The sequence below is a fragment of the Tachysurus vachellii genome, chromosome 4, assembly GCF_030014155.1.
Source record: "Tachysurus vachellii isolate PV-2020 chromosome 4, HZAU_Pvac_v1, whole genome shotgun sequence".
NCBI classification, from domain to species: domain Eukaryota; kingdom Metazoa; phylum Chordata; class Actinopteri; order Siluriformes; family Bagridae; genus Tachysurus; species Tachysurus vachellii.
In genome coordinates this window covers 12,443,570-12,463,113 of record NC_083463.1, presented here as the reverse complement: position 1 = coordinate 12,463,113, position 19,544 = coordinate 12,443,570, and the positions used below count along the sequence as shown (strand labels likewise).

Below are 19,544 nucleotides of genomic sequence, written 5' to 3'. Positions count from 1 at the left end.
AGAGAGAGCGAGTGAGAGAGAGAGAGAGAGCGAGAGAGAGAGAGAGAGAGAGATGGAGAGACTCAGCAAGTACAAGGACGTAGGATGCATTAGGACAAGTGAAATCAGTATCAGGCTTGTAGTGTAGGTCAGGGATGTAGCAGTAGACATCCTACTGAGCCATTTCTTTTCAATTTTAGGGTAGAAATACAATCGGGGAAAAAATACCCTGTATCTTTATTACAACATTTGGCAAATACAATAGATATATATCCTCCTTCCTTCATTTTGGAGGACCACAATGTTTTTATTAAGAATGTATACAATTCACAAGACAAAAATGAATAAATAATTGATAAAAATAAGACCATCTGGGATTTTTTTTTATTAATTCAATCTAAAACTAGACTCATCTACTTTTTTTTGAGCATTTGAGCCATATACATACAGTTCATCTGAATAAAAACAGTCCTGTTCTGCTAAAACAGGTCATTTTATCCCTGAAAGACAAAAAGGGTTGATACTGGATAGAGATACCACAGAACAAGAACAATATCATCCATTACTGCTCAGCATAAAGCTCATGTCAAAACCACCGCAATCATTCGCTCCATATACCGACATATGAATATGTTTTCCATTCTGCTATGAAAGGGCTGACATCTGTTTTCAGTCTGCTGCAGTTAATGGAAGTGATCTTACGTGAAAAATAATACTCTTTTCAAAATATGTAATTCAATCCATATGAAATAGACCTCAGAGTTATGGAGCAAATGACAAGGGAAAAATAGTGGATATGATTATGGTTGGCCAGATGCAGTGCAGTCTGTAAAATGCTAACAACTGCCTAAATTTAGCCTGTGCTCGGCACTGGCTTCTGAGAAGTGGCCTTGGCTAAATGATATTTAGGATTTTTCAAAGACCTGCTTGGTTTATATAAAAGACTGTTTTATATGCTGAATTCAGTAAAAGCAACTTAACCACAGTTCCTTAAGCTCCATGCGTTCAGCATATTGCATCAAGAGATATTGGCATAACATAATACATTATATATTTGTGTTCACTTACTTTGTCTTTTATTTCTGTTCTGTAAATAAACATGAGGATGAAATTTTGGGGAGGTTTATTTTTAATGGAGCTTAATCACAGGGTTCAGAAAAGGGTTCATTTGTTGAAAAATCATCTGATCTTTTTTTTTAATTTTTTATTTTTTCTCTCCTCATATTGAAAGCTCTTATGATTAAACCAAACTATTGCACTCTTATGCTTGAGGCGTGAGTGTTGCGTTTGTGATGTAGCTGTGCCTCGGTGGGCGTATGAAGAATGTGTGCGGTTAAGTGGACTCCGTGTGCTGAGAGTAATCCTAAGTGGACGGGTTTAGATGTCATATTTCTCTCTCACTCTCTCATGGCTTGATAATTCTCATCATTACAAACACACATGCATTTCCATTCATTAGCCAAACACTCTCAGCAATCAGGCCAGTGCGCCAGGGGGCAACGGGCCCCTTGTAAAATCGCATCGCTTAATAGCACTGTTCCATAATTATATGCCATTAACATCTATCAAAATGAGCTCCCGCATGTCAGGCATATAAGCTCTGGATTTAGCCATCTCTCTCTCTTTCTCTCTCTCTCTCTCTCTCTCTCTCTCTCTCTCCCGCTCCCTCTGCATGTCTTTCCATTACCACGTCCAGCATTTAGAAGGATAAATCTGACTAATTGCTAATGAGTAGCTTTTCTACTATGAGGTCCTTAATTATTTAGGTAATTAAATTACATGTAGTGCATAAAGTATTCTATATAGCAATTCCTCTCATTTATGAATCTCTCTGCCGGTCACAGAAACGTGAGCCTCTTTAAGTCTGGTTAATGCATTTAAGAGTTTTTAATCATTTAAAAATGTGATAGATGTTGGTCTGTTCTTTTTTTAGTTATTCATTTATTTATTCATATAAGTTTTTATTTTATTTTAGGGGCTGAAGTGGGAGGATCAGCTGAAGTGTCGTGTGTGTAATGCAGCGGTAAGGCCATCATATGTAATACTTTTCTATAACAGCAGCTTCAACAAGAGTCTTGGATATAATTCAAATCAAAGCTCAATATTAATTCACTTTTTCCTGATACATTGTAGTTGCTATAGTAACAGACAGATACTTCTAAAGATAACAATAAGTGGATTAGAAAGTATGTAGAATGTTAACAAAGAAAAACATTGAAACATTGATATGGCGTAGCTTTAGGTTACATTTATAGAAGTAGAAATGTGTCAGTTTGAAACATTTGAAGAATATAGAGAGACTGGTAAAAAGTAAAAATGGCTGTTTATAGTTCTTATTACATAAGAAATGAGCAGCTTTTGTATAAGAAGTATAAATCCATCTGTGGTGTGAGGTTATAGCAAGAGTGTTTGTTTCACTCGACTGCTGATTCATTTCCTGTAACAGCACAACTCAAAGTGTTTTATTCTGTCCACAAATAAATTACATTGGTTCTTTATTTATCATATAGTATTTATCAGTATCGTTGTTCTCAGGCATACAGGAGCACCTTTGTGAGAATCTTAGAGTCAGGAAATTTAGTACAGTTACATGGATGGAAAAGAAGAAATTTGCCTGCTGTTTAGTTTATAGTTGACCAGGGATAAAGACGTTAGAGACTTTGCCAGTTGGATTGAAGCACAAGGCCACTATCACAAATCTTGAGTGTGTACATGTATAGCGTGTTAGCTGGGTCATTCTGTCCTCTCCCAACAGAGAGTATTTAAATCATTAATAGTCATCGTCTCTTGGAACAGAGTGAAACCAGTCGATTCAGCCCACTAATAGAACTAATGAGCAATCAGTTCTCTCTCCCACTTTGGTTGGGCCCGGTCTAAAAGCGGCCATGTTGGTTATGCGTTTTATATGCCTTAGGATTATCTGCTAATAACGTGCCCGGACACCCACAGTTGGGGGGGTGTTAAAATAAATGATCATAATATTTGGCACGGGAGGTGAGCGATGTAATTTCCCAATGCATATTCAGCATGTGAGCTGAAATTTAGCGCTCAGTCCCCCAATACCTTCATGATGCTAATTCCATGAGGCCATATCACGCGGCACTGCAGGAACTCATTTGTGGGAAATGACAGATGTTGATGTGGCGACACACAGGAGGTCAGCGCTTCGGTACAGCACGTGTGTGTGGCTCAGTGTCCTACTTTTTGGTTAGCCCACGTTATGATTTTAAGTGTGTATTCATGCTAACGTTTCAGCTGAACTCTGAGAAAGGCAGTAAACAGAGGTGACTACATTAGAATCTCAAAGAGGGAGTGTGTACGAGTTGTTTTTTTTCTCCCAGTAAGAAGGTTTTCTTTTATGTCAACTGACTAGAGGATCAAATGCGCAAGGATGCTAACTATTTTGCAGTGTTTTGGCTTGCATTTGGAGAAATGTTTTTTTTTTTTTTGTGCAGTTTATTTGAAAACTTTAGAAGCATGAAAACTGTGTGAGTCAAAGGCCTTTTGAATCATGGAACTCAGTTTGTCTATGAATATTTGCCGATATGTCGCTTCATTTAAATGTTTAAAAATGTCTTATTCTGTGGTGCTTCAGCAGACCTGATAAACAGATTCAATGCTTCAACCATCCATATATGAGTTGAAACCAATACAAAATATCATACCATATATGAACCAAAACCTTTCAATCTGTATATAAAAATAAACCTTTTCCACATACATATGTTTATATATAAAACACAAAATGTTCCATATTTATAATGACATGTCTACAAGAATATATCCCAAATTTATCTGTCTTTATTGCTTTATTATTATTATTATTATTATTATTATTATTATTATTATTATTATTATTATTATTTAAAAAATCTATTTTGTCCTTTTTTGTCAGTATATGTTTGTTCCTCTCTTGCTTCGAAAGTCTTTGTACGAGTTTAAGGAGAGCATGGTGCACCACACAACACACTGTTAACCCGGCGAAAAGGTTATCAGATGCTTAGTTACCCTCTGTGTTCTATAATGAAGTATTTATTGGAATTAGTTGGGGCAAGATGCCTTACACACCCCGACACCATGTACCATCACACCACGGTAGCACAACTGAGTTTTAATGCACAGACGCTGAAAAGCCTGGTCACAACAAATATGACTACAATGAGCTTGATTTTCTTTTTAGTGATTTGAGGAATAACAGATTGACCTAAATAATGATCATAATAATGAAAATCCTAAAAAAAATACACAAACAACAAATATTAAGTAGTATGTTATTATATAGTAACTCTACTCAAGTTATCATGCTGATTTATACTCAAGAAATGAGAACTGATAGTACAGTGAGGGTAATTTACCTGCTAATGTGTATATCATAAACATAAACAGAGCATATAGTGTATAGTATATATAATCTGCAAACCTTTGCTCTAAAAACTAATTAAAAGTCCAGTGGTCAATAGGGTCCAATTTGTTTTTATTACTTTTATGGTTTTAAAGTTATACAATAATTCTTGTTTCAAGGTAGAGGATATATGCTAAATGTACAAAAAATAAACCGTTATTAGGACCATGTCAAGGAGAGTTCATAAATGCCTTAAAAATATACACCAAAAAAAGAAAATAAATAATAATAATAATAATAATAATAATAATAATAATAATAATAATAATCATAATAATAATAACAATTAATAATAATAATAATAATAATAATAATAATAATAATAATAATAATAATAATAATAATATGCTTAAATTATATAGCACCTTTCTCATAGACAAAAAGCAAATACAGAAAAAACAAAACCATAGATACCTCTTGTGGTGTATCTGCTCATAGTCCACTGAAGGCCTACAGTATGTGTGTATGTCCCACACAGCCTGCACAACTGCACTGCTACCAGGCAACAACTCTCTCAACGCTGCACCATGGACACACAATGTGAGCCCAGACTCAAAGCTGTCGAGAATGATCATACCATCTCGACACCATCAATGACAGCAAGAGGCACCCTGTAGTCCGCAGAGTGCGGTGAGACATCATGGATCATGGATAAAAACAGCAAAACATTAAAGCAGAAAACAAACATCAAACACACAAATGACAACACATTCTAACAGAAAAAAAAATCTTCTAATGAAAGGCACAGGATTGATGAATTTGGAAAAAAAAAAGGCCATGCCAATTTTAATGCACCTTCCAGCCCGTACCTCTTTCATCTGGACTCTCTGTCTATTGGAACAATATGAAAAAGAAGCCTTATTTCATTATAGCCCAGATATCCTCCACAGTCACTCATCCATCAGGCTTTTGTCTTTGCTCAGTGACATAGAGCCTACTCAATTTTTATCTCTCTTTTTTTTTTTTTTAGAAAATAAAGACCTAACCCTAACACTAATAGTAGTAAATTATGTAGAAAATAGCATTCAAAAGGCCATGGCTCTCTGTCGTATCTGGCCGGACTACACTTCGGTATAGATTTTGCTATAGATTATGTGCCCACTTAACGTTAGTGTGCATTAGTTGCCATCTGATGATTATCATGCCAAAACAAATAATGGCTCCATTTAGGCTCTGTAACCTGGGGCATTAGAGTTTCTTTTGTGTTGTTTTTTTTTTGTGTTAAACTTGGCTCGTCTAAATGATATATCTAAATATTAAAATATTTCTGCTCATATTTCAAGAGCCATAGAGCAGTAATATCACAGCATGACTGATCATGGGATTCTCTCTCTCTTTATTGCCCTTACTCTCTGTCTCTCTTTTTTTTTTCATTTTTGTCTTATTTTGCGCCTTGCAGCACCAAGTGGCCTCCACAACCCTCCATAATGGCTTGCAGACTCTCCCACCTGACCAGGGTAATGCAACCCAATACCCTTTAAATGGGAGTCATTTTCAGCTTTTGTTGCCTCGCCGAGCCTTTGGGGCAGCTGAGCGAGGCAGGCCGGGGACACTGAGCGTGCAAAACAATTTCGAGCAAAGTGAGCAGCACTCTTCCCTTCACCTTACTCATGAGTGAACACACACACACACACACACACACACACACACACACACACACACAGTATTCAATATCAGTAGCGTCATACACCTTTTTTTTTTTTTTTTGGAGGGGACACACCTTCAACCCTACTCTCTATCATGACCATTTCCTTGTGCTGGTTGCATGTCCCCTGAATGTGTCTCTTACTACCTTTAGGAATACTGTTTCTTTCTTCTGCTCATATTTCTGCACATTTTAAGTGACTTGAAAATCCCATTTTGTAGGTGTCTCAACAGGTTGTGCCTGGATTTAGTTTTATTGTGCAGCAATATCTCCTATCAGTTGATCCTAGTGGTGTATTTATCTGTAAAACCCAGTGTGAATTAAAATCCTACACAATGTCCAACACAGAACAATGAGCGATTTGTGCTGTATTTAGGAATGGTGACCAAAAGCTTGTGCACCTGCTTAAATCAGTTATCAGGGTCTTTTAATTAGCATGTAGACCACTCCTTTAAACATAAACTCTTGCTTCTAAAGGAAAAAAAATGAATATTTCTGACCAAATATAATAATATTACATGGTAACATAGTAATGTTGTGATACATGGATGAAAAGATGGCAACCATGGAAATAACAGCTAATAGGAGTGTATTATAAACAGTTAGTTCTGGTGCACTAATTTGACTGGTCAAAAAGATTTCTAAGAGTTATTCATTATAACCTCAATGAGATGTTTCACCGTGTGTTTCACTTCACTCGTCTGTGTTCACCCGCTAATATTTTACTCCCTTGTTCGAAATGTTTTCCACAGTAGAGTTAGTAACATTATAAAGCAATACAATTTCAGGAATATAATTTCTTCCTTAAAATATAAAAGCGTGTCAAATTAAGATGAAAAGCAAGCAGGGACACCAATTTTACCTGAATCTCCTTTAATGGGAAATTCTAAATAATTGTAAGCTTGCCAGTTAGTCAACATGCTTCAAAGTAAATGTGGAATCATGTAGATTCATGAGGTTATACTGAATATTAGAAGAGCTGTGATTAGCTTAGACACTCGTGGAGCATCGTCACACCGATTGCCAAATCACACCCAATATTCTGTATAAACACACTCTTGCTTATGCAGTATTTCTTAAATCATGCTGCCTCACTGCAAATCTGGTTTAATTGACCAATATAGCTTCTACCATTTTTAATAATTCTACAGCTTATGAAATAGCACTTGATCCAGCACTTCCAATTATTTTGACAATCTGACAGTATACAAGCTAAATGATGATTGAAATGTGGCATGAATAACGGTCACTGAGCTTACTAGTTAACAAGCTCATTTCTGTGAGAAGTCTAAGCTCTCCAAAGCAGCCTGCTAAATGTACTGCATTCATTCTCAGCTTGTGTAAACACTGAAATGAATTGATTTCTCATCTTGTTGCCTTCAATCACATTAGCATTGCTAGTCAATTAAGTTAAAAAGGGTAGATTATTAAAGATGTGATAGGATAGGCTCTGGATCCACCATGACACTGACCAGGATAATGTCTTAATGAATGAGAAATTACTCTTTTATCTAAAATAAACAAATAATTAAAGGACTCTCTAGGGTGCTGCAGCTGCTACATAACCAGATACAACCATTTTCAATTAAATTGCTATTTAATATCATATAGTAAGAGGGCATGTGGCCTGTCAGAGTGTATATGAGCATGAGATACTGGTAGCATGTGCTAAGCCTTTCTGTTCACATTTAAAATCTTGTTAAAGCCTCAATTTGAAGCTTTCTCTGTTTCATCTCATGCTGTGAAACACAAACACAGACACACACACACACACCCACACACACACACAAGTTGTGTCTCATATTACTTACACACACATGTCACATGCTAGTAGACATACATATCATCAGGGGCAGATCTACAGCATGGCAGGAGTGGGCTACCTCCTCCTCTTCATTAACCTCAGTTGCCACCCTACTTTGGCAGCCTAAGAAATAATATATAACATCAAGCATTCACACACACAGCCCAGTTAAAAGAATCACATTCCGCCTCTGCGTGTGCTCGAGAAGCTTTCCAACTCATACGATACACATAACACATCATCTGACCTAATATTCCATTAGTATTGCAGAACTGTCGTTGGGTGTGAGTGAGTAAGAACGGGAACAGTAACCTTTTCACAATAAAGTTCAACCCAAAATGGGAACATTTAATGTGTACTGGGTTTATTGCTCTAATAATCACTTCACCACACAACATCTCTAGTTATATTTAACACTGAATGTTATTTATTAAGTGAAAAGAAGGCTACTGCGTGGCTTCATCTGTTTTGACTGACAACATTACCAAAATTGACTCTTTAGATTTTTCTCTTTAATTAATAAAAGTGGTAATGTTAATTACCAAAATGCTTGCAATGTTCTTTGACATTTAAAAATGATGTGATCCAGTACTGATTTATTTATTTATTTATTTATTTATTTATTTATTTATTTATATTATTAAAAGAAAAAAGTTAAGGTGCTTGTTGGATTTATTTAGTTAGTTAGACCAAACTAATAAAAAAAAAAAAAAAAAAAATTGGAATAATATTGGAATAGAAAATCATTAAATAAGTAAATCTATTTAACAAATTAAACTCTTTAAATTTAACAACAACAACACCAACAACAACAACAACAATAATAATAATAATAATAATAATAATAATAATAATAATAATAATAATAATAATAATAATTAAAGGAAGAAGAAAGTTATGGTAAAACAGTCCAAGACATGCACTGAATTTTATTTAGGTTGTGATCTTGTGTAGAATATTCTAGTGTTATGTGTTAATACTAAATCTAATGAATAATAATAATTATTATTATAATACTAAATAATAAAACTTAAAACTAATTAAAATGAATAATGTCCTTTTAATATAGAGACATGTTCATTATGGAACAGCTAATATAAATTTGTATCAGTTTTAAATACAAATTCGTCTCTAGTGATACATGTGAGTAAAATACAGTGTTAGATTCTGAGAACTGATGCAATTATAGTGCAATCAGACTTCTGAATCTGACTTTAGTCTATAGATATTGACATGTGTGTTCTTCTATTTATATCCAGTTTGGAGAGAGATGAATTATTAAAAGCAGTCAGAGTGTGAAAGTCGTTTTTTTCTGAGGCTGACGTAGAACACAGCAGCCATGCGAGAGGCAGATCGCGCCCTCATCAAACTGATGATGTTTCAGCAGCACTCAACATCAACTAATGCATCAGCATAATAACCTTTTAATGTCTGCATTATGGTGCCCATTTAATATTCACTCTCAGAACGATGCACTTGTAGATCAGCTATGACGGCGATGATGATAATGATAATCGTGCCGTGCTAAGCTATAAAGCAATACAGTGCGCTGCTCTGCTCACCGGTGGTTAAAATTAAGAGCCTTCAGCCATTATGGCTTTAGTAAGGAAAAAAAGCATCTGCATTTTATTAATGCCACTTCTTCTTGATGCTGCTGCTGTTGTTATTTTTTCCTTGTTTTTTCCTGGTCTTAACAAGTGGCTTCAAAATGTAGACCATTTGCATGAGTTATGCTAATTTGTTAGGGCAACGAATGCATTAATTTCATCAGCACATGGCCTCAAAGCAATAATTACCAGAGTAGGTGTGTCACAAGCAATCATGTTAAAAATTTGCCAGTTAATTATTAAGATTTTGTTCGGAGGGACCGAGATTTGACACAAGTAGCTGAGAGAGAGAGAGAGAGAGAGAGAGAGAGAGAGAGAGAGAGAGAGGCGGTAAGCTAACATTCTCACGGCTGCTGCAAGGTGCTTGTTGTAGTGGCCTCTGGAGCAGAAAGGCAGAAGTTTTTTTTTTTTTTTGCATGTCAACAGCACACATTGTGCACTAATTACCACAAATAGCAGCAGGCTTGCTCTTGCTCTCTGAATCCAGTGGGGTGTAATTAGAAGAGAAAGGAGGGCAGAGGCTGGCCGTTGCCTTATGCCTTAAGCAGCAAAGGCTGAGAAAGGACACAAGGACTCGTGATAGGAGGTGCTGTTGTGATAGATGATGCTTTACCAATCTGAACGGCTGAGGTGACCTAAGAATGCTGGGTAATGTATGCTCATGGGAGACAAAGTCCTGTCCTGTACCTTCACTGCTTTGTTTCTCTTCCTGTTTGAGGAGCTGAGGTGGTCCGGTAACATACTGTATGAACGCAGAGAAATTCATGGGCGGCCAAGTCAGAAGCCCAGGCTCCAGGGAAAAGCCAATTTTGTGTCTGAGAGTTACTTTTATTTAATCATTGTTCTAGAAAAAAAATTTACTCCTTTTTAACCTTTAAAAAATAAAAGTATGGTGTATATGTTTAAGCACAACTTGCTACTCATTATGAATCCCATCAACTGCTGCAGTACACACATTGGCTGATGTGCAAATTGAAGACTGTGAAAGTTTTTTTTTTTTTGTTAGTCCGACTAATTAGCTTGCATGGATGACAGGTAATATTTTCAGAATCAGGAACACATACATTAGGTAAGTGGGAAGAAAAAAAATCCAGCACAATGGTGTTGCGTAAGCCTTCTGCTATAAGTAACACCTCATCATTAGGAATATCAAGTGACCTGAGGACAGAACACCTACGTTAACTGATGACTTACTGACTTTCTGTCAACGGCACAAACATGCGAAATTTTGTATGAATTGGATAATAAACATAATTTCATACTTTACAGAACATTTATACTTTTCTCTTTCTAAAGTACAGGAGACAGGATGCAAATGTGTTAAATCAATGTGCTCAATACAGGCACATGACAGGCCTATCACAGGCAAATCCAAATATATAAACTATTACACAGGTACAGGTCAAAACAATGAGAATAATGATCTAGAAACAAGAGCTTAGTATCGTATGGACTATCTAATAAACAATAACAGACAGAAGATATAAACAGGACGACTAATCATTCACCAAACACAGAACAGATGAACACAATTAACAAGAAACATGCCAATGACAGGTTAGGGGTGGAGACAGAAACAAGGCATGATGCATAATAAACGAAAGCACATGTACAGTACGTATCGAAACTTGTCATTTTGGATGTACAGTATATTACATTAGCTATAGTTTTAACTTATAGTTTTTCAATCGACTGGTCAGCACATTTGATATTTTACTTGTCTGGTGGGATAGCTGATAACTGGATGATTCTTCCACCCTTGTAATACAAGCTGAGAGAAATAAAAGTCAGATCTGTGTTTGCATAACCAGCATGTATTTGTTTGGTGTCTCTAAGAATAGATAAAAACAGCAAAATGTACAGGGTAGGGTTGTGAATCCTTGCACTAGTTCATAAAGTGTAGATATCACATAAATCACTATTTTCTTCTGTCCCATGATTTAGAGATAATAAAATGTTAATTAACTGTATATGGTCGGATAAAAGACATAGTAAAGTCTTATAATAGAGTCCAGTAGGATAACCAATGAGTTTTGTTCATTAATTTGGAAATGCTAAATCATGTTAGTGCTATAAAGCTGCTACCTATAGCCAGTAGAGCTTAGGCTTATGTGATCTCAAGGAAATTATTAGGTTTTGAAAGGAAATTTGATGATCAGAATTATTTTGATTTCATAACACTTTCCGTGTTGATCCTCAAAAGATGTTGTTCTGCAAAAGATTGTTAGTTCATGAATTGTGTATTTTAGATATGTATTATGTATATTACATGTTAGGTAAAGATATATAGATCTTGATATATTTTTATACAATGGCCAAGTAAAATGAGGTAAAAAGAGCAACAAAAAAGCATAGACTTCTCTCAGGACTGCTCAGGATGGGAGCAAAAGTCTCAGTCATGTTGACCAAACAAATGCTCCATACATATAGAACATCTTCCTTATATGGACTGCTTTGTCTTTGGAGAGGAGGTTGGCATCCATCCTTGACACTCAAGCCATAAATCTTAGACTCCACTTTAAGGGGTTTTCTCCCTTTTTCTTAATCCACTAACACCCTCTCAAAGCTTTCTCCCTCCCATCTCTCAAGTGCCTCCTTGAGGTGAACAAGCCCGTATTTGCTCCTCTCCATCAAGCACTCTGGGAAATAAAACATATTAATCATGGCTTGATTCCAAATGAAACGTGGTTTATTTGGAAGAACAGCTACTAGATTCACTGAAAGTCGGTGTTGGTTTGATAGTCTGTCTTCCACACAGCTGTACTGAGTTGTACTGCTGGAGATAATGACATATAAACAAGGTCTTTTTGTATATTGCCTGAAATGGATTTATACTCGATGCAGTTTTAGACCTTTATATTATGCGCTTACATTACATTTCTCTTTTCTTTGTCTATTGTATATGTCAGCTGTATCTGTTTGTATTTGTTAGGGGCATAATGCAGTGCAATTATCGATATCTGTTGAGTGTTCCAAATATCCTTATCTGTTTTGGGATTTGTATTTAAACATAAAGTCAGCATGACCTAAACTGGAAAGGTTTTTTTTTTACTACAGTTCTGCTCATGCAATTATATAGGTGACCTTTTCTAATGCATTTTGTTATTTCTCTTTCTGAAAATGTAAGCCTAATTTAAACCACCATAAACCTGACCAGGCAGTTACTGTAGGAAGGATGCTGAAAATGCATCATGCTTTGTTTGTCCTCCAAACTTTATATCTGAGTGCTTGCTTGCATATCTGTATTTATATCCATGTAGGACATTTGATATCTGTTCAATCCAAATAATGTATTCATATTTGATTACACCCTCAGTCTCAATGATAGGCAAATGAGTCTACTGGTCTGCTTAACACACTTGGACAGTTGCATTGGTATGGAGCCGGGCCAGCTTAAGAGAGACTTGGGGTCAGCAGCAGAATCACCTTCATGAAGCAGCTGGTCAGAATTAATACGTTAAAACAGCAGTTTTAATTTACATCAATAGTCAGGCAATTGCAGTCTGGCATTGGGCTAAAGCTAATTTAACTCCATTTCTTTAACCCCTCTACGCACCCCCTCCACTCTCTCCATGTCTGCATGCCAGGTTCAACTCATTTGAGCTTGGCCTTGTGAAGGTCCTGTCGCACACTCAATCAGACGTGCTTTTAATTGGCTCTCAGGCATTCAGATTGAAACCGATGGAGGATTAATAACAGCCACAACTGATTGTCTTGGCTAGTTAATAGCTAGTGCTGTCTCATACAAACACACATATGCTCTCTTAGAGCTCCGTCTTCATGTGTGTGTATATTAATGAGTGTGTACTGCCCTGCAGCTCATTCCCCCTGTCATCACCCTATCCTTTCCCTCATGCAGACACACATATACACACACACAGAAACACAAAGAGCCAGGTGTTCAGCTGTGGAAGTGGATCTTTATCCTAAACACACATGCACACACATGCACACGTGTGCACACAGTTCAGGCATGTCCCAGTGCTGCACATGTTTACTGAAAACCTGCAGAGTTGTGCAAGGCTTTATTGCCATGTGTGTTTTGACAACTGCGGATGAAAGGACGGCACAGGTGAGAGCAAGGCAAGGCTTTTACGAGTGAAACATTCTTACTAAATGCTGGTGCTGACCTTTGACCTCAAGGCCAGATGGAGGAACTCACAAGAAGCTCAAACAGCAACAACTTCTGCTGCTAAATCCCTGCATCAGAAATAAGTTTGTAAAGTACCTCAAATTCAAACGTATTTTATGCAGATTTGATGTGTTGTATGAGCTGCAACAATGCTGAGAATCTAATAATGTAAATACAAAACAAATAAAGACATTGCTTTAGAAATGTAGATCGTATTTAGTATAGGTTCAAAAAATGGTCATATCAGTTAAATAAATTTCACATGCCATCAAAACTACATATAAAAGATTCAGTTATAAACAAACAAACAAGTAAATAAATAAATACGATATCTTTGTCCTAAAATAATTTTATTTTAATTAAGGATTTTTTTTTTCTTTTGGGGATGATGTGCTGATCCTACAGCATGAACTCCATGTGTATGCCTTCTGAAGCCCGTATCTTCTGCCTTAATTCTTCTCAGTAATGTACTAACCTCACCTGACAGATCAGAGGCAGGACCCGCAGGACGTTTGTGTTTTCTGGTGCATGTGTGTATGCGTGTGTGAGAAACCAGTCAATGTTTGTCATTGTGGACATATCTGAGTAGTCATGGCCATCGCAGTCTTCATATGCTGAGGTCACTGAGCATTAATCCAAGTCAGTACAGACCAACAGAGATCCTAACATTCCCCTACTGCTCAACAGACCTTGTTTAGCACATAGCTGGGAGCAACAATATGTCAAACCCTTTATCAAGGCTTGTTTTGTGACTATAAAAGACAACTCTGCTTCATGTAAACAGGTACAGTGTGAAATGCGTGAGCTTAAAAAGCTAAAGCTGAAGTCTTAACCCATCCCATTCATGTAGCTGAAACCAGACAGTTTCCCCATGCAAATCTCAGGTAGAAATGTTGTTTTGTCAGTTGGATAGATGAAGACTAAGACTCAGATCGATATAAAATCATTAGGTTTTATTTTACACTTAAACAATATGAAGTTCATATTGAAACGTGGGCTCAGACAAAACTTAATCGACCCTGAGGGACCTCATGCTGTCAGTATATTTGGGACATGTCTGGAGCTTATACTGCTGACATTAAGGCAGGATGGGGGGGTTTGTGCAAAGCGTCTAGGTCTGGTGGCTCTTTTTCAGCCTCATCACTCAGGATCATGGCTAATTTTGAGATGTGACATGGATCAGGATCGCAGTCATAATCAGTCTGAAAGAAAGAAAAAAAAATCTCATTTTCACATTTATTTATAAGTAAATATATGTCTGATGTTTGCATGTTTAGTTTCATACTAGAGCTAATGTTGCTAACCTCATCCAGAAATATTTTCATAAATACATGCCTACAATGTGCCTTAAGACATCTCAGTGTTTCAGTAATGTCACAAAAACTGCCAAAAATATTAACAAAACTGGCATCTAGAACAACCGCGATCACTGTATTTCTGAAAGATGATCTTGACTTTAATTACTTATTGTGTTATCCACATTTGTCTCGTAGCTCTAGTGCAAAACATTAAAACACCAAATACACAAAAGTCAGACAATGATCTGTTTTTCTCCCCAGACAGATTCCTGTAAGATTACAGTTGTAAAGCACTGCATTAATATTTGCACAAAGCAGCAGAAGGCAGCGTAGAAACTACGACACGGAACACGTCTGTTGCCAAGCGTGTACGTGTGATTGGCTGGTCACACTTCACTACACAACAACACGTACATGATCTACTTTGGCACATCTTCCTCCTTCAAGTTTCATTGTCCTTCCACACAATTGAGACAATTGCAGTAACGTGGTCTAGAATTAATGACCAGAATGATACACACACATGAAGATTTATAGATCTACATTACTTTGTCTGATAAACGGCAGTTTCACATGATAAACTATGCAGAACACGTCCATTCACAGCAAATGTAGCAGCGGCGAGAAGACTAACGGGACAAGTCTTATGAATAATTCTGACTTCGGAGCGATCTGGTTTTAACACAGCTATGAATCCACTTTAAAACAGCTTAGCTTGTTATTAGTGAGACACTTAACAAGTGTATTGTCCGGAATGGCCGATGTCCTCGGCTGACCCGGTGGGTGGCGAGGCTCGCGTTACACTGACGGAAATGTCGTCGTCATCTTGTTAGCCTTCTGATGTAAGCCTGAGGCGTGGTGTCAGATGGTCTCAAAATTTACAGCTCAATTTGGAGGCCACAGATCCAGCTGAGTATGGCTGTGGGCTGTCTTATAATGAAAATACCAATCCAAATTAGTGGCACTTGCCACAAGCGAAATGTTAATATCAGAGCTAGAAAAAAATGCTACTGACAGAAAAAGGTTGCTGTTTACGGTTGTGACATTCCCAGTGTTAGTGAATGTCTCAGGCTTTTCAGTAATGTTAGTTAGTTTTATGATCCTGTGTGCAGAATGAACAATGGCGGCATGCTCATGAGGGAGTGTATATCTATAGGCCTTCTTTTATATCAGTTCTATTTAAAATTACCACCGAAGGCTTGAATTGTGAAGGAAAATGTCTGTCTGCAGAAGTGAGGGAATCGAGGGGCGTGGATGCCTGGCTAGTAGCTAGTGCAGTGTCTCCATTTTGGTGCCTCACCCTTCTGCCCTCTGGCACCAAGTAAATTAAAGCCTTTCTCTTCTGCTCCGATTTTCCACCAATGTCATGCTCATTACGGAAGGATATTGCCATCGACTCATACAAATAATGAAGGGAAATGAACACATTACTGTCTGGGTGCAATAAAAACACATTTATCCCTCTCATCCTTTCGAAAACTGCATGAACGAATCCCCTTCTATAACAACTTCTGTTTCAATAAAGCAAAAGATTGAAAAAGCTTTGTATTGCGAGTTCAGCTCAGAATCGAAATATTGTCCTCCCCAGCTTTCTTTCTGGTATGCATATGTTCAAGGCCAAGCTGTGTCAGTGATTATGTGTCTAATTAAGTCATATTTTCCTAAGGCTATTGTTTCACAGCCTCAAGTGAGACTCAAAGAACAGACAGGAAACTCTGAAAGAGAATTAGCAGAGGTTGTTGTTCTGCATTCCCCTTTCTGAAGGTTCATTTCCTGTCCTTTTTATTTACAGTTTTATTATAATTCATGAAGATACAGCTGTATATTTAAACTAACAAAAATGATTGAATTTTTCCTTTTCTTGGAAGAGAGTCTGGATCTTTTATATATTAATGTGCATTATTGACCTAGAAAGCTATATATGAAAATATTTTTAAAGAATTTATGTACCTTATCTGATTTTAAAGCAATATCCACATTACCAGGTTACAGATTCATATTAAAGGCACAAAGGATTTGATTAAAGGTTCTTTCACAGTGACAAGGTATAGTGCTTTATTTCTGAGAAAAAAGGATAAATACAGCAAACACGGTTGACCCTGACTGCAGTATTATGTGGAGGGTTAATGTCAGTGCAGATGTGCAGTGAAGTGTGTTATGAGCAGCACATATTGATAGATAATGATTTACTCAATCACATCTGAAGCGTCGAAGCCGGTTGGCTTATATGACAGTCCCCAGCGTCCTCCCTGCACTTTTTTTCAATTAGATACCCATTTTATGTTGTAATGGTCCATTTACTAAGGTTTATGCCTGATGAGTTTAGGCCAGGGGTAATTACAAGGATTATTTACTTCTGTTAATTGAGGTCCCACATTTGCATGGGCGGTAAAGGTTAATGCTCTTTTGATATATATTTTCTTTCCTCCTCTGTAGACTGATATGTTCTTGCACAGTACAGAAGTAGCTCATATAGTCCAAATGCTTAAGGGTGGGAGGATTAGACAAGCGCTTGTAACGGCTTGTGTTTCTGACCCATGTCAACAGATATACAGTTTTCTGGCATGTTTAACATTTTTTGGAATCTGCTAATCGAGGTTCATTTACAAGCTCAGCTGATGCCATGACTTCCTTCTTTGCCGCAGGATGGTCTATACCACTACTGCTTTAAATGCATCAGCTCTTTAACAGGATCTTAATCCTTCTCATTCTCCATGCCTCTTAAGCACAAATCATGTAAATCATGGAGGCTTATACATAAAATGTAGATTTGAAGCAACATCTGAATGCGATTCCCCCAAACCCCCCCTCCCCCCACTTAAGTGAAGCGCTTTAAATAATTTTCCCATACATTATGAGTAACGTGTTTAAATCATTTTCCCAAGACTTTAAATAAAGTGTTTCAATAATTTTCCCTACACTTTAAGTGACTTTAAGTGAAGCTGTAAATAATGAACAATAAACATTCCTTTTGAATTTTATGGCAAGAAACTAAAGATAGAAATTATCTTTGGTTTTCTGTTAGAAGGTAGCAGTAAATACATCTTTGACAAAGGTTCTGTACCTGTCCTTATGATATACATACCAGTGTATCATTATAAACCTTGTACACCACACTAACTAGACTAGAAACACAAAAACACGTGTATTTAAACTATTTCTCTCAAAATATTTTTTTAAGAAACAAATAAATGATTCGTCTTTCTCTTCAGATGGATTTCATTGTTTTTCAGGATATTATTTACCTTTTGCATCATTAAGTGCATATTTTTGAAGAATTTTCCATACATTAAATACCAGAATGTTAGCAATCAGCTGAGAAAGACTGACTGTGAAATCCATTGTTGTGAAAATAATTAATTAATTAATTAATTAATTAAAAACAAAATCTAAATCAAAAAATTTATTTTTTTTCAAAAATTACCAAATTTCCTTTAAATCACAAAAAAGAGCTAACCTTTAGTAAAACCAGCAGAATGGTATTTTCATTCATTGGTTTCCACAGATCTCCTTAAAATGTTTTTGAGTTCTATAAAAATGTAAAAGGAATATAAATCTCCAGCTGTCAAGATAATGGACGAGGCTATTTTCATCAGTGATGTCTTCTGACAGAGGCGCCTTGTACTTTCCTGACACAATTATCCTTTAAAGTAATGAATCACATAAATATGTTAAATATTTCACATGGCTCATGTGACTACCAAGATTATGTGCATTCATTTTTTTCCACAATAAAAGCCTTTGTTCGGTGTCAGGGAAAGGAATGAGGTAGAATATAACTCTTGGATTCTAGGTGTTTTGGCCTTTGATCTCTTCTTTAATTCTTCAGTGCCGTATTTCTCATGTTTCGTGATCTACATTGCATTACTACTTATAGCATTATTGGATTCATCTTGTTCAGTGCTTTTGAATCCAGATTCAGTCCTGATAGTATAGCCTTGAGTTCCAGGCCTTTTATTCCTGATCCAGAGGCATAAAGATAAAGCTGATGATTGCACAATACAAGCTTTATATTTTGGTAGCATAACTTCACTATACATCCGTTGTACAGTTCATCATTTATATCTTTTAGAGTTGAAGTGAAATAACTTGAATATTGTAACTTGTGTAGGTATCTACAGTAGGTGTAAATCTGTGAGCTGTTAACAAAGCAGCTAATGTGACAGAATGTGCAGCCCCGGAGCTGTGAGACATCAGTGTAAGAGACAGTGAGCAGAGAGCAGCTGATGGAAACACTCCAGGCATTTGATGTGACTCTCTTTAACATGGATACTGTTACACATGTTGATCCTATTGACTCTCATCTCTTTGCTCCTGAGTTTTGCTGTGTATCATGTCTCAGTCCTCTGGGAGATCTGCTCCTCTCCCCGCAAGACCAGGGCAGATCTGCCTTCAATTAAGGGATTACTGTATGTCAACATATGACTTCTCTTCATTGTGTGTGTTTTTCAAACACCAAGGTGTGTTTCGCTCCATTACTGCTTGGGTTTCAGGTAATTTTGGGTAAAAGGATGGCAAAAGGATAGGCCTCGTCTGACACCAGAGAAAAAAGGATGAAACACTATCAGCCATTTCAACGTGTGCACTTCGACACAGCTTAAAGGAAAAGTTTTCTCTCAGTCAAGTAGCACATTTAAACAAGTCAGTGTTACTTGTTATAAAATGCCACAGAATATA

The 19,544-nt window shown here is 36.7% G+C and overlaps 1 protein-coding gene across 3 annotated transcripts in view; it reads left to right on the top strand.

Annotated features, from left to right (window-relative positions):
- Positions 1-19,544, top strand: part of LOC132844394 (uncharacterized) — a 124,230-nt gene that overhangs the window by 22,749 nt on the left and 81,937 nt on the right. For all 3 annotated transcript variants that reach the window (XM_060867786.1, XM_060867785.1, XM_060867788.1), the window contains exon 3: positions 1,955-2,002. In XM_060867786.1, coding sequence (XP_060723769.1) covers positions 1,955-2,002 — 48 coding nt within the window. The remainder of the gene's footprint in view (positions 1-1,954; positions 2,003-19,544) is intronic.